This window comes from Rhinoderma darwinii, chromosome 9 (assembly GCF_050947455.1).
Source record: "Rhinoderma darwinii isolate aRhiDar2 chromosome 9, aRhiDar2.hap1, whole genome shotgun sequence".
Lineage (NCBI taxonomy): Eukaryota > Metazoa > Chordata > Amphibia > Anura > Rhinodermatidae > Rhinoderma > Rhinoderma darwinii.
In genome coordinates, this window is record NC_134695.1 from 54,258,030 (window position 1) to 54,281,509 (window position 23,480).

Consider the following 23,480-nt stretch of genomic DNA (forward strand, 5'->3'; position numbering starts at 1 on the left):
CCCTTATATGGAACCCCTCGAGTTCACCTTAGGTACCCAGTACCTGTGATCTAAGATCCAATGTTTATGCACAAACCAAACTATTGTAAATTATAAAGTTACGTGAGCACAATATAAAAATAGTACGGAACCTTTTATAAAGCTTCTCCATCAAGAGTTCAAGAAAATCTACAATACATTTTACTACGGTTTAGGTAATGGGTAATGTGAGTACTGTGTTAGAGGGTTTTACCACTAATAACATTTATGGCACAGCCGTAGGCTAAGCTATAAATATTTGATAAGTGGGCATCTGACAACTGGGACCTCAGCAAATACGACTGGTCATATCAGAACTGGGAGGAGAGGACGGAAGAGTAGGCTGCACATGTGCAGAAGTTATAGAGTGCTTACTTGTGTAACGATTCGTGGGTGTGTGGACCCACTAGGCCGCAATGCCGTAGCGGAGTAGCAGCTGGCCAAACAACAGTTCTAGTACAATAATACCTTTAATAGTCCAGACTGTAATGGAGACTCGGCACAGATGAACTTGCAGACACCAGACATGTTGTATCTCAGCAGGCGTGACAGGTGGCACAACATGACTCCAACACTCTAAGGCACAGGAACAAATATAGCACGGGATACAAGGTACAGGTAGCAGGGCACGGGAACAACGGGAACAGGATTACACTAAGGGACCATTTGCTAAGACTAACATGGATAAACACAACAAGGCTCAGGCAATGAGTGAAAGGGCAGAGCCCCTTTTATAGTCCAGGGTCATCATGGGCTAATTAGAGATTCTTTTCATGTGCGCGCACTGGCCCTTTAAGGCCGGGCTCGAGCGCGTGCGCACACTCTACGGGACCCAGTGAAGCAAGGCGGAAGTGAGTGCTGGTGTCTCCTAGGAAGGAGATGCCGGCCAGCACTCACAGAGTCATGGCCGCGGCCGTCGAGGGGTGAGTAGGAACGACGGTCCGTGGCCATGGCCGTTACAACTTGGCTGTTTCCATCCCTCGTATAGACTAATAGAGAAAGTGCCTGCACATGCATGATCCTTGGTTTTCTCGGCTCGATTCCGATTTTAGCAAATAGGGACAAAGAACAGACATTCCTATGATCAGTGATGGCCCCACTGGTCATACCCCTAGTGATTAAGCGTTGTGTTATGCCATAAATATATTGAGTGAGAAAACAGCTTTAAAGCGTACCTAACTTGTCAGATGAATTTCCATAATAAGCTGATATATGTGTGTATATGAGGAATAACACTATTTCTGGCCATAATATGACATGTATTCTGCTATTTATTTTTTTTAGCAGTTTTCCACTCTACAGGCTCTATATCTAATTCTCAGTGCTTTTTGAGCTAGTTGGGTGAAGCCTAACTGCTATCATTCCTCTCATACTCTGCACACATAGAAGAAGAGAATCCTGCTCTCCTAAAGTATCTCTATCTATATCTATCTATCTATCTATCTATCTATCTATCTATCTATCTATCTATCTATCTATCTATCTATCTATCTATCTATCTATCTATCTATCTATCTATCTATCTATCTATCTATCTATCTATCTATCTATCATCTATCTATCTATCACATATACTGTATAGAAGCTGCAGCAGCATGGAGGAGATTATACAGCAGTAATGAGCAGTGTAGCTGTGAATCCAGCACTGAAGTGACATATAACACTTAGGGTATGTTCACACGGCAACGCCAATTATGTCTGAAATTACGGAGCTGTTTTCATGCGAAAACAGCTCCTGAATTTCAGACGTTTTGACAAGTGCACGCGTTTTTCGCGGCGTCTTTAACGGACGTAATTGGAGCTGTTTTTCATTGGAGTCAATGAAAAATGGCTCCAATTACGTCCCAAGAAGTGAAATGCACTTCTTTGAGGCGGCCCTTTTTTTACGCGCCGTCTTTTGACAGCAGTGCGTAAAAAAAAAGCCAGTCTGCACAGAACACCGTAAGATCCATTGAATTCAATGGCCAGATGTTTGAAGACGGTTTGGAGCCATTTTTTCGGGCATAATTCGAGGCTTAAAACGCCTGAATTACGTCCATAAATAGGGCGTGTGAACATACCCTTACTAGAAGCTGCAGTAGCATCTGTGTATGTGCCTCTTTCACTCTGCTACTACTCTCTACACACCCCCTCTCCATAGAGTTCAATGGGCAGCTGTAGCCTGATCCCTCAGTGAACAGATTTCCCATCTTGTCTTGAGGAGACAGAATTAGGAAGTAAATTCAGAGTGTGTAAATAGTAAGGAGGGGGAGTGTGGAGAAAGGAGTCTGATAAGTGGGGAAAGAGGCATTTTTTTAATTAAAATTAATTATTACAAAGTGCAAAGTTTGTTTAAAAAGTTAGTGACTATTTAAGCTAAATTCGGCTTTAGAACAGCAGTTGATATAGCGGAACAATTGTCACTTTGTACTTGAACCTTCCTAAACTCTAGCATGAAGCACGGAACAAGTCTGGAATTTCAATTACTTATCGACAGTACCTGATGGATATGTAATCCAATTTTTAGATTTGCTAACACAGCAATTTACAGGATTACAACTTGTGCAGGACATTGTACATGACTACATGACTGCCGCCAATCAGAGCAAGATCAGCAGTTTACTACTTCTACAATTATAAGAATGTTCATCTCGGGTATTAGGTCTTATATTGTAGATACAGGTGGAACTAATAATGAAGTATAAAACATATCCATAGCATGCATAGATCGCAATAGAAAATTCTCAGTATGAAAAATGCTTAATGTTTCAACAATTTAGTTCTGATCTCGAGAGGGGAGTTCTGCACAGTTTCAATGTACCTAATAGCAAAAGGGGTTCATGTAGCGGAGCTGACACCACTTACCATTTCTTGCTGCTATCTATGGGTGAGTTCATGACTTGACATATGACTCGTTTGACAGCAATGTCACTTGGATTATACCCTCTTCTGGTATTCACTAGTTATTAGATCTGTATTTCACAGCTATTTCTTCTAAGAGAACTTTTCCTTCCTATGAGGGAGGGTATATTGGTGTCAAAAGTGTCTCGATCATTTTAGTTACTTATATGTACACCCATATATTTGAGCTAGCAACAAATATTGATATTGTCTCCGCAATTCACACTAGAGTTGTATCTTTCTGTATTTTAATTGTCCATGTTATTTGTCTAATAAAATTTACTACTTTTATATATACATTGGCGTCATAAGCTCTGGTTGTTTCTTTATGGTATGTGAATTTGTTATGGAGCTGCTTTTGTGACATGGGGGGTACGTTCTGTTATTTGCAGTGCCCAGCCCTTATTACACACTTGTTTGGAGTCTATATATTGATTCTAATAGCAAAAGGGATGGATTCCAAGGTTGGGCCCCCTCTCTCCACATAGCAGGAAAGGGTTACGTTCTAGCGAAATGGAGATGTGGCTTAAAATGCACTTCCGGATGCCAAAATTGTGACAAATTTTTGGTGCGAAACACTGGCGTAAACGAAGCCAATCAAGAGGTGATTTAAGGAAGAGAAAATTTTCTAACATGTCTAGCAAGATGCGCCAAATCTATCATACAGTGTGCACCACTGTGAAAAATTTGGTGTGTCTTCTGACTGCCTAGTCTAAGTTTACACTGTCTAAATATTAGACAGTATATATAGTAAATCTGCCCCATTATCTTGTCCAGCTGGTTTCTGTCATGATACTTCACATATACGTCATGACCTCAAATGTGGCCCACGCTAAGAGGACAGGTAGGAGCTACAAATGTGTTAAGATGCACTCAGACACTTCCATTCATTTCTGGAAATAAATCTGCCTTCATCCAGGCCTCCTTAATCACAACTCCGCTTTATATTTAGTGTTATAGCCTCTTAGTCTCCAGAGAGTCCACAGCTCTTTCTGTCACCCCATGAGTCTGTGCTTTGTCTTCTTTCACTTGTGTTATTCCCAATGATGTCACTAACTGAATTTACCAGCTCCAGACTATATATTCTCCTCTCCTTTATACCGTACTCCCACTCTGATCAGATTCTCAACATTGTTCAGTGAACATAGGTTACGCCTGTGGATTTTTCTATGGAACATGTTATTTCTGTGGATTCTTCCTAAGACAGTTTTACGTCTGCAGTAAGCACAGAGCTGTATGTCACCATGCAAGCAGCGAGATGTATGTCACCATGCAAGCAGCGAGATGTATGTCACCATGCAAGCAGTTGAAGGAAACATCTCAACAGCTTTCATTTGCTTTCATGCTACCGGTTGCATATGGCAGGTCGCACAATGCAATTACGCAGTTTCTTCTTTCTTTATAGCTATCAAACAACTTAATAAACTGGACAGCAAAACTCAATATTATTATTTTTTCTACTTCATTAGGTATGTTTAAAAGCAAGAGTGGGACAGATAAGGAGCACCAACTGAAGCCATCAAGGAGAAGTATGCCATGCTTAGCCCAGAGCCAAACCCACCCTCAGCATCTAAACAAGCAGTCTACAGTGATCCAGCAGAATAGAGTCCAGCCTCAACCGGATAGTGAAGAATCCTCAGCCATCGATGTAGAGCCTCAACAAGGTAAGACCTATCTATAATTCACATAATAATATGAGTCAAGGTCAGAAAGAGTGAGAGTTGAAGGACAATTGTAGTGTCTTTGCAGGAGATCTGAAATGTAGGTTATTTTCATAGGGAACATGAATAACCTAATTTATATTAATCAATCAATGATAGACAGAAACATGCCCCATACTGTTCAGAAAGAGGTTTTTCAGCAGCTGAGGTATGCATTTTAAGGAATAATGTAATTAAATCGAAAAAAAATATCATCTTCATATTAAAACCGGATCAATAATTTGTATATAACAGCTGTTTTTTTCCCTGAAAATCTGAATTACATTCCTCTAAAGGGTTTGTCGGTTGTGGATGATCACTGCTTGTTAGAAGGATACCTAGACAATAAACTGATCAAAGGTCTCACCCCCAGCGATCAGCTGTAATCTGTGGGTAAACCATGGCAGTAAGTATCCAATTTACCTGCAGCGCCACCACAAGAGAAATTAGGCATTACACAGTTTCCATTCAAACCAATGGGTCATCTGTGTAATGCCGGACAGGACAGGTTCTCCAGAGTGAAAAACACTCTTTGTAACCGCTCTCTACTGTGACCTAGAGATGAAGATCCTGAACAGAGGACCCCTCTTTATTAACTCAGAATGACCTAATACTGTATATGAAAATTAAGTTTTCTAAACTGGACAACCCCTTAAACATATCTCTTTGTCCTGTAAATTCCTGGTATTACAGGTCAGTGCTCCCTAACCAGTGGCTCACATGTGGTTCTAGGACCCACTGCTTGTGTCTCCCCCGCTGTTGATAGCTGCAAAAACTATTGTGCACTAGTGGCAGCAGGGATGTCTTTGCATTACTAGACCTTGGCACTAGGAAAAATAAAAATCATTGGAAACTAATACTAGGGTAAGAACCATTTCACATGGGTAAAATTACTGCGGACAGTTTTTCTTTTAATACTCAATGAGGCTCAACACCACCAGTCATATTTGAAGCTGGCTCACGAGCAAGATTACTTTATTGCTTTGCCACAAGCTTTAAATAGATAATTTGAGTATCTCAATTTAAGTGACATCATCATGCTTGAATGGTGATGTCACTAATCCCCACCCATGGACCTGGACATGTGTCATTCTACTCAACTATTACCTCAGACTGATATAACTCTAATCATAAAGTTTTAGGTTACACAAGACTAGGCGACATCTTGTGTGGCTTAATTTTATTACATCCTCATATTGCCATAGTTAATAACATAGTTTAACGAAGAACTAGACTTTTAATGACTAATGGCATTGAGCTATACTTTTTTTAAAGGAATGTATGGAGCTCTAGTGGGTGCAGAGGTAGCACTCTCACCAGGACTTGGTGCCTGAAAAGCCCTGAAGGCCCCTTTGCCATTTAAGAACACACGTGTATTATAAATGGCACATGGTAGGTTGGGACCCTGTTACAGATTTTACATTGGAGATTTAAGTTATTCCTCTGTGTGAAAATGGATAACCTTTTATTGACTAACCTGGGCTCATTCTCACACTGTAAATTGTTGAGCGCTATACTTGGTTAGTATTATGCTTTAATAACAGCGCACTACATCAGAGGTCCGATACAGGCGGCGCAATGACGTCACGTCTTCACACTTTGCTGGGCCACTGACATCCTGTGCTTTCAGTGGCCTGGTGCAGGTAGTGCAATTCAGTGACATCATTGTGCCCAGGGCCGTCCTTAGGTTGAATGGCGCCCTGTGCGGCACTCTCTATTTAACGCATTAAATACACAGTGTCAAGAAACTTTAACGTGACTTTTTCAATGGCTTTTCAACGGCTTTTGTTGTGTGATATCACGCTGCAGCAAGTTATCAGAGTCAAGATAAACTTGGCTACATCTATATATACACACACACAAATATATATATATATATATATATATATACATATATATATATATATATATGCACACATATACGGATGTAGCCATCTTTATCTTGACTCTGATAACTTGCGTGATATCACACAACAAAAGCCATTGAAAGTTTATTGAAAAGGTAAAGCTAAAGGATCTTGCCACTGTGTATTTAATGAGTTAAAAGTCAAGATAAAGACGGCTACATCTGTATATACACACACAAACAAACAAACAAACAAACAAACACACACACATATATATATATATATATATATATATATATATACACACACATATTTATATAGTGTATACATACACATACACACACACACACACACACGCGCGCACACACACACATATATATATATATATATATACACACACATATGTGTACACACACATACACACACACACCTAATGTAATATATGTAATCTGCAGTCCTATGTAACACCACAGATAACACACAGTGGTAATTCCCTGAGTACAGATAATGTAGTGGATGTTACCTGCAGTCCTATGTAACACCACAGCAGTGGCATAGCTAGCGGGGGGGGGGGGGCAGGTGGGGTGGTGGTCCTGGGCCCACTGAGATGGTGGGGCCTGCCGAGATGGTTGGGTCCGCCTCTCCACCGCCCCCACCATGACCGGTGCGGCCACACTACAGTATTATTCAATCTAGCAAACGTGCCGCACGCTAGGCACCTCTGCTAGAGCATGCCTCTGACGCTGCCCGTCAGAAGCAGAAGAATCCTGCGTGTGAGGAGAGGGTGAGTAAGCCCCCCTCCCTGATGGATAAAGTTATATTGTTAGGGTTTATATACAGGGATAATGGCGTGCAAATACTGGGACGATGGGGGTTAATATAGGGCTGATGGCTGGACTACCCATCATCCTTGTATATAACCCCCATCATCCCCATATATTATCCCCACATACATAACAACCATCATCCCTGTATATACCAGCCATAATTCCTGTATATAACCCCCATCATCTCTGTATATACCAGCAAGGCTGGTATATACAGGGATGATGGGGGATGTGTAAAGTGATGATGGCTGGTATATACAGGAATAATGACTGGTATATACAGGGATGATGAGGGTTATATACAGGGATTATGGGGGTTATATACAGTGATGATGGCTGGACCAGGAATCATCCATGTATATAACCCCCATCATCCCTGTATACAACCCCCATCATCCCTAAATATACCTGCCATTATCCCTGTAGTTAACCCCCATCATCCCTCTATATAATTTCCACTATCCCTGTATATACCAACCATCATCCCTGTATATAACCTCCATCATCCCTGTATATAACCTCCATCGTCCCTGTATTTAACCTCCACCATCCCTGTATATACCAGTCATCATCCCTGTATATAACCTCCATCATCCCTGTATATACCAGCCAGCCTGGTATATACAGGGATGATAGGGGTTATATACAGGGATGATGGCTGGTATATACAGTAACAGGGATGATGGGGGTTATAAACAGGGATCATGGAGGTTATATACAGGGATGATGGCTGGTATATACAGTAACAGGGATGATGGTAAATATATACAGGGATGATGGGGTTTATATAGTCTTTCATTCACTTTCAGAGAGGTCTGCAACACTTTCTGATGCAAACTATATATATATATATATATATATATATATATACACACACACGTGTGTGTGTGTGTGTGTGTGTGTGTGTGTCAGTGTATTTGGTGCAAATGTCTATTTAGTTTTTATTCAAAATATTTAAACTTTTTGATATACAGCTGCTTTATATCCTGTATACAGAGCAGCTGTATCTAGCACAGAAGAGACCTGAATCCGTCAAGGCCGGCGGGACTGATAGGTTTAGTAAAAGCGGGTCCTGTGTGTGTCTGACACCTAGGATCCACCTGTTATCGATCACATCTAAGTTATGAATTTAGGCTTCATTCACATCTGCGTCGGGGTTTCCGTTCATGGGTTCCAGCCAACCTTTCCATCAAGGTAACCCATGAATGGAAACCATAGCTTTACATTTGCATTACCATTGATTTCAACTACACTATTGATTCCGCCGAAAAACCGGAAACCTTACGGAACGGAGACAAACAGAAACCATTAGAAACGGAAGTGTTACCATTGAGATCAATGGTAATGCAAACGGAAAGCTATGGTTTCCGTTTGGTTTCTGTTCATGGGTTCGTCTGATGGAAAGGTCTGACGGAACCCATGATTGTATCCCTGACGCAGATGTGAACAAAGCCTTAGATGTGATCAGTAACAGCTCGATCCTGCGTGTTACATGCGTTGAGGGGGCCTACTGAGTTGAGGCCCACTCAGATATGTTTCGACCCCCTGTGCTAAACCCCTTGCTACGCCTCTGCACCACTGATAATACACAGTTCGAATTCCACCCGAACCTCCCATTGAAGTCAATAGGAAAAGGAATGTTCCTGCCGACGGCAGAAAGAATTCTGCGGCGGATTTTGCGGCGGGACCCGCCACACAAAATCCGCCGTGTGAACTGACCCTAAAATGGATCTGATTGGAGATGTGGCTTTAAATTTTCTCTGCAAAACATCACAGTCTTCTAGTAGCTAGATAGCTATGGATGCCCCATAATGCAGAGGAGAGACTTTTCGATAGATATATTGGTTAATACATATTTCTCTGTCAGCATTTACCTACTTAGTATTTGAAAATTCACGTGTTGAAGAATTAACAACGCCTGTCTGCTAGGTTTCCAATCACTGATATATCCAGCACTTGAGTCCAGGTATTTACTATAGACATCAATGCTCGAATCAAGGAACTTCGGGGGACATAAATTAAATTACCTTTATTACATGGCCCTTCGGCTATAATTGTTATTAGTGAACTTGGTTCTTTTTATTGAGTTCTCAAACGTCATCCCCTGCAGAAATTCAGTGACTATTGCATTGTTTTTGTAATGCTGCAGAATTGAATAAATGTCTTACGAATGTCTGATTGTAAGAACAGAAAATGGTAATAGCAATGGTATAAGATGTTCAGTATAAGGATTGTCACCGTGATATTTATGAGTGTGCTAGCAGATTACTGCACCGAGAAGCAAGAGCCGAAAGACCGCAGTGTTTTACAAAGTAGCTGACAAAGTATATCCTCCAGCTAAGAAAAGCCACAATCAGGGGTACGGTTCACATGAGGTTAAGGAGACATGAGGTAAAAGTTTTCATTTATACTCTTCATAGATTTAGAATGAACTGACATTCTAGGTTATAAAAATATTCAATATCCATGCGTTCACAACTATGTTAATACTATTTAGGGGCATTGGCTAGTGTTTCCTGGCCGATGTCTCTGTGCTAGGCTTTCTTACTCTCAGGGCCGCAGTCAGAAGAGGGGCTATTTGCAGTATTTTTAGCCATAAGTGTGCAAGCATTTTATTTTTATTTTATATTTTTTCCTGTTGCTCACACAGTACATATTTGATGCAGATTTTCTAAAACCAGGAGCGGAACCTAAATAGTAGAAATATATAAGTATTTTTATTAATTCAAAGTTTTTTGTGTGTTTCTTCACTTTCCTAATTTACTTTTATTAAATGTTTTCCTTTTTACGATACAGCTTTTTTGTACCCTGTATACACAGGAGCCGTATCGTTCCCTCTTAGCCGATTCCGTCAGTTCAGCTCAACTCACAGCTCGGCTATCGGCGGGTCCTCTGTGTCTCTGACATACAGGATCCACCTAATATCGATCACATCTAATTTCATCAACTTAGATGTGATCAATATTAGGTGGCTCCTGTGAATACAGGATACATAGAAGGTGTATAGTAAAAAGTAAAAAAAAATAGTAAGAAAAGTCAAATAGAAAAGTGATTAAAAACACAAAAAAAGTTGATGCAATAAAAGAAAAATTCATTCAAAAGTGTGCATAGCCTTTAAAGTGTCTCCTCCGCTGAATCCAATTTTGGTTTAAAAAAAAAAAAAATCTGAACAAGGCCATATAGTGCCAACCTATTCTGCAGCGCTGTACAGTAAATTTATTTTACACACATTCGTCTGGTACTGCAGCTAAGCTTCTTTAACAATAGGAAAGTGTGGCGCTATTCTGGATAAAAGCAGCGGTGTTTTTCTAGTCTCATGCAAGCTCTTCGGGCAACATTGAGTATAAAAAATATATATATTATTCTGGACCTGTCACTTAACTTATTTGTGACCACCAATACGACTTTTCACAGCGGTCACTAACGGATCTTAGACTAGGCCGCCGCCTTTTCACGGCAGCCTAATCTAAGACCTGAACAGGCTAAAGGGTGCTTTTCTAACTCTGTACAACCCCTTTAAAGAGCTTGGATCTTGTGCACAGTGATGGCTGTCAATCGGCCATTTTTATTCACCCCCAAAATCTATTTAACGTTTATAATGTAAAAATTCTGATAATTCGAGGCATAAACTATTCAAAACTCCACAGCGAAAAACTTGCTTGGTTTATTGGTACCGTGTTAAAGCCCACTAATGTGACTTCTCCCTTAAATCCTGTATTAAACTCTTTCTGGCGTTAATTCTATGTCAACGAGTTGACTTTAATTACAAAGTTGTATTCAGCTCCCTAATTATATTTGACTAACCATACTTAAAAGCAATTAGATGCAAAAACAAACAAAAGGGAGAAAATTGTACGTGATCAGCTATTGTTGAGCAAAGAGAGAAGTATAATGTAGTTAGTATTTGAGTCCATGATTAAATATTGCTTCAAACTAAATTTATGGAGCGTAATATTACTTATATTCCAGGCGCCCATTCACTTCCACTTCTGTATAAACATTTCTCAGTTTGAATGTTCAGTTTTACTTCTTCTGGTTCAACAGATTATAAATTCATAATATGTAGCGCTGACCATCAAGTTCAACCTGGATGTGGATTAAATTCCATCGCTTCTAGAGTTCACACGTAGCATAAACACTGCGGATTTTCCGCAACGGATTTAATTGTGAAAAATCTGCAGCGTATTACAGCTACAGATTTGAACAAATCTCATCCATCCACACACTGCGTAAAAAATCAGCTGAAAAACGCACATAAATTGACCTGTGGAGCGGCTTTTTAATCTGCAGCATGCCAATTTATTTCTTTTTATTTATTTGCTTCTTTTCTGTTGCAGGTTTTTCCAATTTGATTAAATGGGGAGGTAAAATCTGCAACAAATAGCAGATGTTGCGATTTTTGCGGCGGAAAAGCTTGTCTAAAATGAATAAAAAGGTTTATACTTACCACCCGGGCGTTGTCAGAACGATGCATTCTTCTGTTCTTCGTCCAGGCCAGCCTCCTGGGATGACGTTTCATCCCATGTGACTACTGCAGCCAATCACAGACTGCAGCATCATCCAAGGAGGCCGGACAACAGAGGGATGCATCGCTATGACAACGGAGAATGGGGTAAGTATAAAAAAAATGTTAACCACTATTTTCCGTAACGGACACAATTTGGTGCAGTTTTTCCCTGCAGGTTCCAGGATGGATATGGTGTGTACTTTCACGTATCTGCCCTGTGTGAACATGGCCATATAGTGCCAACGTATTCTGCATATTCTTTGCCATCACTAAAATAGTCCCTGTCCTGAATCGGCTCAAAAGCTAATTTTCTATCAGATACATGGGACAGTATTACCTACCAGTATGTTTTTGGAAACACATGCAAATGTGGAAAAAACATACAGTACATAGTCCATGGTTGGATTTGAACTCATAACCCCACTTTTACTGCACGGGAACAATGCTAACCACTGAGCCATCATGATGCCCAAACAGCACTAAGGTGGAAGAAAGTAAGGTTGCAAAAGGCAAAAGAAAAAAAAACATAAAGGCCAGGATCACACACACAGTTTTGATGCAGTTTTTGGTGCAGTTGTTGGATCAGTTTTTTGATCCAAAGTCAGAAATGGATCCAAAAGGAAGGAAAGGTATAAAGAAAAAAAGGATGCATTTTATTTTGTGTCGACTTCTGTGCTTGGTTAAAAAAAACAGCCAAAAACGGCTTCAAAACTGTATGTGTGTGATCCTGGCCTAAGGCTTGAGCCAATCTGCCCTAGAAAAGAAAAATATCCATCCGAAGCTCACAGGGAGATCAGATTTTATTGACAGTCATACAAGGATTCTTTACATTTAGGCCCTGTTCACATGGCGTGTATTTGACGTGTATTTTGGCACATTTTACGCACTGAAATACGCATCAAAAAGCAGTTGATTAAACTTCCCATTCACATCAATGGGAAAGCGTGCAATTAGCCGGATTTAGCAATCCAATTTGGGGGTCACTTTAACCTTAAAGGGTAACTAAACTTTCAACAAACCTCTCACATGTCATAGTGACACGTCAGAAGTTTTGCTTGGTTTGGGTCCGCACTGATCGCTCAGCCGCTTAGTTTCTGTTTGGCTTTTCCCGGAAAGCCGATATATCAGAATACGGGCTTATAGAATTTCTATTGAGCCCGAATCCGCTACATTGATCTCCAGAAAAAGCCAAACAGAAACGAAGTGGCAGAGCGCTCACACGAGCACTTCTGCCGCTTTCTTTTAGCGATTGGTGGGGGTCCCAGTGTTCGCCGCCCCCCAATCCAAACTTCTGACATGTCACTATGACATGTCAGAAGTTTGTTGGATGTTTAGTTACCCTTTAATATCTCATACAGGGTAATGTAGGTAGTACAGTCACAGACAGGGCCGATTCTAGCTTTTCTGCTGCCTGAAGCGAAAATTGAAATGGCGCCCCCACAGATTTTGATTGACATGCCCCTGGCTGTTCTACATCACTAACAGCCTCCTCCAACTCTTGTGCATGCGCCGTTGCCCTGTAATCCCCAAGATGCTCATCTCGCCTCATGGATGGTGCGGCCCTGGTCACAGATATAGGTAAAGCAGTTATCTCCTCCGTTAAGACCCGATTAAGGTCCAGTAGTGTTCTTACAAACTTCATAGGGGACCGTCAGATATCAGCCGTAGAGGGTAAATGACACTGACTTAAAGTGTAGCTAAACGTTTGACAAACTTCTAACATGTCATAGTGACCTGTCAGAAGTTTGTATTGGTGGGGGTCCGAGCACCAAGACCCCCATCAATCGCTAGAACGAAGCAGCTGAAGCGCTCGTGTGAGCGCTCAACCGCTTAGTGTCTGTTTGGCTTTTTCCGGCGGAGTGCGGGCTCATAGACTTTCCATTGAGTCCGTACACCGATACATTTATTTCCGGAAAAAGCCGAACAGACACGAAGCGGCTGAGCACTCACAGCTGCTTCATTCTAGCGATTGGTGGGAGTCTCAGTGCTCGGACCCCCCACCAATCAAAACTTCTGACATGTTACTATGACATGTCAGAAGTTTGTCCAACGTTTAGCTACACTTTAATGTTCAAATATCTGAGGGATGCGTTATTGCTCCTTATTCATTTTCCTATGCTGGGTATAAATCATAGGACATAGTGCAGACTGTACACAACGGGTTCCATGCCCTGGAAGAATTGGCAAAACTCATGGTCGGGCTGAGTTCGGCGCGCCGCGTATTTTTCACTTATAATAAGTGCTTTTATTTTAAGACATTTGTGAGTAAATAGTATTCAAGACTTGTTTGCTTTTCCCCGTTGAGTACAGTCTGCACTATGTGTTCCCAACACATACGCCAAATGTATCCATAGGCCCCCATTCACCCGATGGAGGACGAAATAGTGTCCTTTTGGCCCCCGTCAGGCTGGTATTTGTCAATGTGTCTTTTTTCAACTGTATGGAATAGCCTATGTAGTTTGCTGAATACGATTTTTTTTTATAACAAAAGAGTCTATGGTCTGTGTTTTTTTTAAACATGGGAGCCCATGGGCTAAGTTTCTTTTTAACATGGAAGCCTATGGGCAGCAGATGTCATTGTAAGACTAAATCCATTGGAGGTATGTATCGAGAAATTATCCCAACATATAACTGCAATGTAAACTGCAAAGGCAGTGTGAATAGTCCCTAAGATTCTATATGACTCTTATCACACATAGTTGTTTTTTTCCTTTTTTTTTAATTTGGGTTTTATGGGCTTTTTTGGGTATTGTTTGTTTTGTTCAAAGTGCTTTGCTCCTTTTTTAAATTGCTGCATGCCCAATATACACCAAATACCGTATATGTCGGCGTATAAGACGACTGGGCGTATAAGACGACCCCCAACTTTTACCCTTAAAATATAGAATTTAAGATATACTTGCCATTTCGTGCAGGAGCGCTTCACTATGGCCATCGGCGGCAGGACCCAGGACTCTCTGTCTCTTTGAACTCGCGCATGCGCAGATAGGCTGCTTCATCGCGCGAGATCTGAGAGGCAGGGAATGAGAGGAAAGGGAGATCTACGGAGGCTTACAGGATCTTACAGAGATGTTCTCTGGCGGCTAATACCGGCTTCCCTCAGATCCGTGGCGGATTCCGTGCATCCCGGGAGCCTGTGTACCGGACTGCAGGCTCACAAGGTAACACACAACCTGTGTACAAGACAATATCCGGCATATAAGACGACCCCACACTTTTGACATTTTTTTAATTGTGTAAAAAGTCGTCTTGTACGCCGATATATACGGGTAGCTTTTCCCTGCAGCAGGTCCATATCTTTTTGAGCTGGTTCACAGTGAATCTTCACACCTGTTTAGCCCTAAACCAAAACCAATAACAACCTGGCAGGTTCGCCACCCATTTGTGACTTTTTAGAGTATTGTAATTGCAGTATTATACAGTATTGCAGTATTATTATTGCATTTCTAGTATTTACATTGTTGGTAGCCCAACCCATACATGCCCAAAATCCTGGTAGCGGATACATGTTCTTTCAACCCCCTAATTTTATAATACATTTCTTGTGAATCCACCTTTAACCCCTTCCCGACATGCGCCGTACATGTACGGCGCTGTCGGGAGGTGCTTCCCGCAAAGCGCCGTACATGTACGGCGCAGTGATTGTGCGGGCTCAGAAGCAGAGCCGGCACCATCACCGCGGGGTGACAGCTGTATTATACAGCTGCCACCCTCCTGTAACTGCCAGGACCGGAGCTACTCTCCGATCCGGCAGATTAACCCCTCAGATGCTGCGCTCAATAGAGCGCAGCATCTGATAGGTTTTCACCCGATCGGCAACCCAGTGATGCAATCGCTGGGTTGCTGTGGCAATCGGACGCCAGAAAATGGTGTCTGAGTCTGCCTTGTACGGGAGCCGATGAGGACCCGCCTGCGGCGTGTCCTCATAGGCTTGCTGTCAGTGAATAACTGACAGCGCTAATACACTGCACTTCGTATGTAGTGCAGTGTATTAGAGTAGCGATCGGGGCATCAGGCCCTCATGTCCCCTAGTGGGACAAGTCAGAAAAGTAAAAAAAAGTTAATAAAAATGTGGTAAAACAATAAAAACACACACATTTCAAATAAAAATAAAGCTAAACTGACTTTTTTCCCATAGTAAGTCTTTTATTATGGGAAAAAACGTAAAAATTAAAAAAACTATACATAATTGGTATCACCGCGTCCGTAACGACCCAAACTACAAAACTATTATGTAATTTATTCCGCACGGTGAACGCCGTAAAAAAAAAACATGAAAAACAACGGCAGAATCTTTGTTTTTAGGTCACATCTCCTTCCAAAAAATGCTATAAAAAGTGATCAAAAAGTCACATTTACTCCAAAATAGTACTAATAAAAACGACAATCCGTCCCGCAAAAAATAATCCCTGACACCGCTTTGTGCATGCAAAAATAAAAAAGTTATGGGTCTTACAATATGGCGACACAGAAAACAAATGATTTTATAAAAAAAGTGATTTTATTGTGCAAAAGCCGCAATACATAAAAAAAGTATATAAATTTGGTATCGCCGTAATCGTATCGACCCGCAGAATAAAGCTAACATGTAATTTAGGGCGCACTGTGGATGCCGATAAAAAAACCAATAAAAAACGATTCCAGAATTGCTTGTTTTTGGTAATTTCCTTTACCAAAAAATGAAATAAAAAGTGATCAAAAAGTCGTATGTGTTCTAAAATGGTACTAATAAAATCTACAGCCCGTCTCGCAAAAAACAAGCCCGCACACCGCTCAATCAACTGAAAAACAAAAAAGTTACGGCACTAGTAATGCGGTGATGAAAAAACATCTCAATGCGCAGGCCGGAGGGGCACATTCCTTCAGTTTCAGGGCCCTAGTATTTAGGAACTAGGAAAGGGAAGGGACATTGCACATCCGCTGGAAGCGAGGACGCCCGTATTATACCAGCGCAAAACTTTCCCAGCAAAATTTCCCAAACTACGAAGGAGAAAAAGTCCCCAAAAGGTGCAGAGCGTTACAGAAGTGGGATAAGAAAGAAAACCGTTTATCAGTGTGACACCGGCCTTCGCATAATGGATCGCTTCACAGCGTAACACACATCTATGGATAATTGTATTATTTACCCCATTATTATACCCTCTTATTATGGCCTGATGTACTCCGCACAGATTACATATGCCCTGATGTTCTCCGCACAGATTACATATATCCTGATATACTCCTCACATGTTACATATATCCTGATGTACTACGCACAGATTACATATACCCTGATGTACTCCTCACATATTACATATATCCTGATGTACTCCTCACATATTACATATACCCTGATGTACTCCTCACATATTACATATATCCTGATGTACTCCTCACATATTACATATATCCTGATGTACTCCTCACATATTACATATATCCTGATGTTCTCCGCACAGATTACATATACCCCTGATATACTCCGCACAGATTACATATACTCTGATGTACTCCGCACAGATTACATATACCCCTGATATACTCCGCACAGATTACATGTACCCTGATGTACTCCGCACAGATTACATATACTCTGATGTACTCCTCACAGTTTACATATAGCCTGATATACTCCGCACATATTACATATACCCCTGATATACTCCGCACATATTACATATACCCCTGATATACTCTGCACAGATTATATATGCCACCACATTATAAACGGAAATACCAGCAAAACTCAAACAAAACTACCAAGCAAAATCCATGCTCAAAATGGCGGTCTATTCCTTCTTAGCCCTACAGCGTGCCCAAACAGCAATTTATGGCCACAAGTAAGGCATTACCATACCCGGGAGAACCCGCTTAACAATTTATGGGGTAAGATTCTCTAGGGGCACAACATCTTGTGCGGTGAATGGGCAGATCAGTGGAAAAATTGCAATTTTCACTTTGCACCATCCACTGCGTATTCATTTCTGAAAAACACCTGTGATGTCTAAATTCTCACTACACCCCTTGATAAATGCCTTTAGGGGTGTAGTTTCTAAAACGGGGTCACTTTTGTTTGGTACATCAGGGGTTTTGCAAATGCAACATGGCATCCGCAAACCATTCCAGAAAAATCTACGCTCCAAAAGATAAATACCGCTCCTTTTCTTCTGAATGCTCCCATATACGTAAACAGCCTATTATAACCACATATGGGGTGTTACCGTACTCGGGAGAAATTGCTTTACAAATGTTGGGGTGCTTTTTCTTCTCTATTCCTTGTAAAAATGAAAAATGTTGATCTAAAACTACATCTTGTTGGAAAAAAAAATTATTTTTCATTTTCATCGCTTAATTCTAATTAATTCAGCAAAAAACCTTTGGGATCAAAATTTTCACTATACCCCTAGATGATTCCTCAGGGGGTGCAGTTTCCCAAATGGAGTCAGTTTTGGGGTGTTTCCACTGTACTAGTACTACAGGGGCTCAGCAAATGTGACATGGCGCCCAGACACTATCCAAAATCCAAATGGTGCTAGTTCCATTCTGAGCCCTACCGTGTGTCCAAACAGCCGTTTATGACCACATGTGGGGTATTGTTTTACTCGGGAGAAGTTGCTTTACTAATTTTATGGTGCTTTTTCTCCTTCAGTCCTTGTGGAAATGAAAAAAAAAATACCTAAACCTACATTTTATTAGAAAAAATGTAGATTTTCATTTTTACGGCCTACTTCCAATAAGTTCTGTAAAACACCTGTGGGGTCAAACTGCTCACTGTACTCCTAGATAATTTCCTCATGGGGTGTAGTTTCCAAAATGGGGTCACTTGTTTGGGGGTTTCCACTGTTTTGTCCCCTCAGGGGCTTTGTAAATGCGACATGGCCTCCGCAAACCATTCCTGCTAAATTTGAGTTCCAAAAGCCAAATGGCGCTCTTTCCCTACTCAGCCTCGCCGTGTCTCCAAACAGCCGTTTATTACTACATGTGGGGTATTGTTTTACTCGGGAGAAATTTCTTTACAAATTTTATGGTGCTTTTTCTCCTTTAGTCCTTGTGGAAATGAAAAAAAATTAGCTAAACCTACATTTTATTTGAAAAAATGTAGATTTTCATTTTCATGGCCTAGTTCCAAAAATTTTTGCAAAAAAACTGGCCGGTCAAAATGCTCGCTACACCCCTAGATAAATTCCTCGAGGGGTGTAGTTTCCAAAATGGGGTCACTTGTTTGGGGTTTCCACTGTTTTGTCCCCTAGGGGGCTTTGTAAATGCGACATGGCCTCCGCAAACCATTCCTGCTAAATTTGAGCTCCAAGAGCCAAATGGCGCTCTTTCCATTCTAAGCCCTGCTGTGTGTCCAAATAACCGTTTATTACCACATGTGGGGTACTGTTTTACTCGGGAGAAATTGCTCTACAAATATTGTGGTGCTTTTTCTACTTTAGTTCTTTTGTAAATGAAAAAAAATTAGCTAAACCTACATTTTATTTGAAAAAATGTAGATTTTCATTTTCATGGCCTAGTTCCAAAAATTTTTGCAAAAAAACTGGCTGGTCAAAATGCTTGCTACACCCCTAGATAAATTCCTCGAGGGGTGTAGTTTCCCAAATGGGGTCACTTTTGGGGGGTTTCCACTGTTTTAGTTCCACAAGACCAGTTCAAAGCTGACATGGTGCCTAAAATATATTCTAATAAAAAGGAGACCCAAAATCCACCAGGTGCTCCTTTGCTTCTGAGGCCGGTGCTTCAGTCCAGTAGCACACTAGAGCCACATGTGGGATATTTCCTAAAACTGCAGAACCTGGGCAATAAATATTGAGTTGCATTTCTTGGGTAAAACATTCTGTGGTACAAAAAAAATGGATTCAAAATGAATTTCTGGAAAAAAATAATGAACTTTGTAAATTTCACCTCTACTTTGCCTTAATTCCTGCGCAATGTCTAAAGGGTTAAGAAATTTTCTAAATGCTGTTTTGAATACTTTGAGGGGTGCAGTTTTTAAAATGGGGTGACTTATTGGGGGTTTCTAATATCTAAGGACCTCAAAGCCACTTCACAACTGAACTGGCCCCTGTAAAAATAGCATTTTGAAATTTTCTTGAAAATGTGAGAAATTGCTGCTAAAGTTCTAAGCCTTGTAACGTCCTAGAAAAATAAAATGATGTTCAAAAAACTATGCCAATCTAAAGTAGACATATGGGGGATGTTAGTTTGCAACATTTTTGTGTGGTATAACTGCCTGTCTTACAAGCAGATACATTTAAATTGAGAAAAATGCAAATTTTTGCAATTTTTCGCTAAATTTTGGTGTTTTTCACAATTAAATACTGAATGTATCGGGCAAATTTTGCCAGTAACATAAAGTCCAATGTGTCACGAGAAAACAATCTCAGAATCACTTGGATAGGTAAAAGCATTCCGGAGTTATTACCACATAAATTGAAACATGTCAGATTTGAAAAATGAGGCTCTGTCAGGAAGGTCAAAAGCGGCCAAAGAGGGAAGGGGTTAATCTAGTAGTGGAAGATTGTCAAACCTCAAATCATCAATCCTGGAAATTAATATGGACAAGATGAGATAATTCCCATTACCACCTCCTTTAGCGGGGATTATTTTTCTTGGCACGTCTTAAAGAACTCAAACATCATTTGGATCAGTTTCATGAAACTTGACAGGTGCTGAACTCCTGCAATTTCATAAATGCAAGCACTGACACAAAACTGCACAAATACTAAGATACTAAGAGACATCTTCCATTATTTTACCATACCTGGAACTCTAGATGCCAATTGTATGTAATAGATAACGACCCTATTTACCTTATAAACATTGCGCGATATTATACTTTACTGTAGATATATTGTACAGTACTGCATTAGATTACTGCAATTTACTCATATTATATATTACAGAGCCGCTAATATAATATTTATCTCCCATGGAGCATAGCTGTCAATTTTAACACCACTGCCTGTCAGTGCATGAGTGAACAATGACAGGGTGTGCAGGGTCCAGGAGTATGTATTGATTACAGATTTATGGATTAATTTTTTTCAGCATGCCGTTTCTCCACTGCCGCTTGCCATGGCACTGCCATAGTATCTACCTGTAGTCACCACTAGGGGAGGGGGGCTCACTAGAAACAGATTTATTCAACTCCCATTAAATATGTTCTCCTGGATTATACCATCGATGGCCTATCCTTTAAGTGAATGAGATGAGCTGCAAAACATGGCACAGCTGCTTTGTTGGACATAGAGGTTAGACCCTCACCGATCAAACCTATTCTAAGGATAGGGAATCAATGTCATAGTCCCAGAGAACTCATTTAAAGATTTCCTGTCAACAGGCATACCCTATCTGTGTTAATTGAAAAATCGTTGAAAAATCGTTCCCCCACCCCTCCAAAAAAAAATGCAAATGATCCAACTCCACGCAGCAGTCGGGCCCAAACTTCCTGATAGGGGGATCAGGGCATGGCCAGAGTCTTCATCCCCCATGGCAGCATACAGCATCAGACCGCAAGATCTTGCGGCTCTGACTAAAAACTTGCGGCTCTGTCTACAGCCTTAATTTAGCAGTTATCAATCGGTCTGATGCTGTATACTGCCTTGAGGGGTTGTGAATATGCCGGGATCCCCCTACCAGGAAGTTCAGACCTAACTATAAGGGTATGTTCACACGCTAGACTAAAAACGTCTGAAAATACGGAGCTATTTTCAAGGGAAAACCGCTCCAGATTTTCAGAAGTTTTTTAAGCCACTCTCGACTTTCGCTGCGTTTTTTGCTGCGTTTTTACGGCCATTGTTGGAGCTGTTTTCTATAGAATCAATGAAAAATGGCTCAAAAAACATCCCAAAAAGTGACCTGCACTTCTTTTTCGCGGCCGTTTTTTTACGCGGCCATTTTTCAAAATGGGCGCATAAAAAAACGGCCCTGTAATGGCAGGGGGTAGGGAGACGGACAAGTGAGCCCTAATCTACCCGCCACTCTGTCCCTGCCTACTTGCAACGACCCGCCCTAGGCGACGGCGTACAACTGGGCGGCGGTCCCTGCGCTCAGTAAGTGCACGACAAACACGATAAACATACAAAGGAACACAAGCAAGGAAAAGGGGCCGTTGCCCACGGCAACACCGTAAGCAACCAGAGTGGTGAACGAGCCGAGTCAAGCCAGGAGTGTGCGAGGTACAAAACGAAAAGCAGAAGAGTAGTCGGTAAGCCAGGGTCTGTATGGAGCAGGATCAAAAATAGCAGGAGCTGTAGCTGGGCCAGGAAACCACAAGGAAAGAATCACAAGCACCGAGGGACAGGAAGTGCAGGCTTAAATAGACCGAGGGCGGGAGCTAGCTGAGTCTGGCCAGGTTACGATAGGCTCTCCCACTCCTAAGCCTGCCAGCCTGAATGGTGGAAGCAGGAGTCAGTCTCAGGGATGTATTCTCAGGTGCTGACTGATTAGTTCTGGGAGTTAACCCCGAAGCTGTGCCTGGCAGATCCTTTACAGTACCCCCCCTTTTATGAGGGGCCACCGGACCCTTTCTAAGTGGACCTGGCTTACTGGGGAAACGCAGGTGGAACCTCCTGACCAATACCCCAGCGTGAACATCCCGGGCGGGTACCCAAGTCCTCTCCTCGGGCCCGTATCCTCTCCAATGGACCAGGTACTGGAGGGAGCCTTGGACCATCTTCCTGCGGAATTCTCTACGTTGTTGGGGGGACACGGAGGCCCCGAGTTGCATAGGTATCTCTGAATCTTTCGGGGAGGAACGAAGCAACGGAGCTTCGGGAGGCATCATGGGGGAGTCGGAGGAGAAAACACATAAACGTTCACGTTGTCGTTCCCTGAGACGTCGGTCAAGTCGTACCGCTAAAGCCATAACCTGGTCTAGGGAGTCAGAAGAGGGATGTATTCTCAGGTGCTGACTGATTAGTTCTGGGAGTTAACCCCGAAGCTGTGCCTGGCAGATCCTTTACAGGCCCATCTGATTACTCGGCCGTTTTTCGGCCGTTTACGGGCCGAAAAATGCCAGAAAATAGCCCCTGTGAACATACCCTTATTATTTTTTGGAGGACCAATGATTTTTTAAATGAAAAAAGATACGGTATCTCTGTTGATGGGTACTCTTTTAGGTAAATTCTAAATGTATAAAGGCACAGGAAGTTAGCTCCCCCTAGTGGTGGTTGCACACAGCTAGAATTATATAATTTTTCCTATATATTATGACATTAATCAGAACAGAATTTTATACCTATAAAAACGAATTCATGATTATTACTTATATTAAGGTGGAGCTTTTAGTGTGGATCTGAGCCCATTCTGAGTTTTGCTATGGGGCCCTATGATTTTGGTGCATGCCCCTGTCATTTTTTGTTATGGTCACACAGAATATTGTGTTAGCCGGTTATTTAGTCTATATTGTAAGCTTTATCTCCAACATTGACTGTATTACATACGAGGCCCAAAATGCTCAATTTTTAAAGGGGTTAATGCAAAGCAGACTTAAAGGGGTCAAGTCCGTGGGATACACTGAAGTCCGTGGGATACACTGAAGTTGGGTTAACTCAATGCATTTAGGCAGAATTTATCTCAAGTAATTTAATTTTCCATTGCAGACCCTACACTTAACTTTTTGTGCAGAATGTAACTGAGGCACTATTGAACCCTCAAGGGGTTGGCACACTGAATCTACGAAATGCCCAAGATAGTTCTAAACTCTGTGATCCCA

The 23,480-nt window shown here is 41.4% G+C and overlaps 1 protein-coding gene across 3 annotated transcripts in view; it reads left to right on the forward strand.

Annotated features, from left to right (window-relative positions):
- The window catches only part of ANO3 (anoctamin 3), a 254,338-nt gene that overhangs the window by 90,310 nt on the left and 140,548 nt on the right, over positions 1 to 23,480 (forward strand). For 2 of the 3 annotated variants that reach the window (XM_075836999.1, XM_075836997.1), the window contains exon 2: positions 4,368 to 4,562. In XM_075836999.1, coding sequence (XP_075693114.1) covers positions 4,368 to 4,562 — 195 coding nt within the window. Of the gene's footprint in view, positions 1 to 4,027; positions 4,264 to 4,367; positions 4,563 to 23,480 lie in introns of those variants that run through there. The other variant, XM_075836998.1, reaches the window with a different exon arrangement.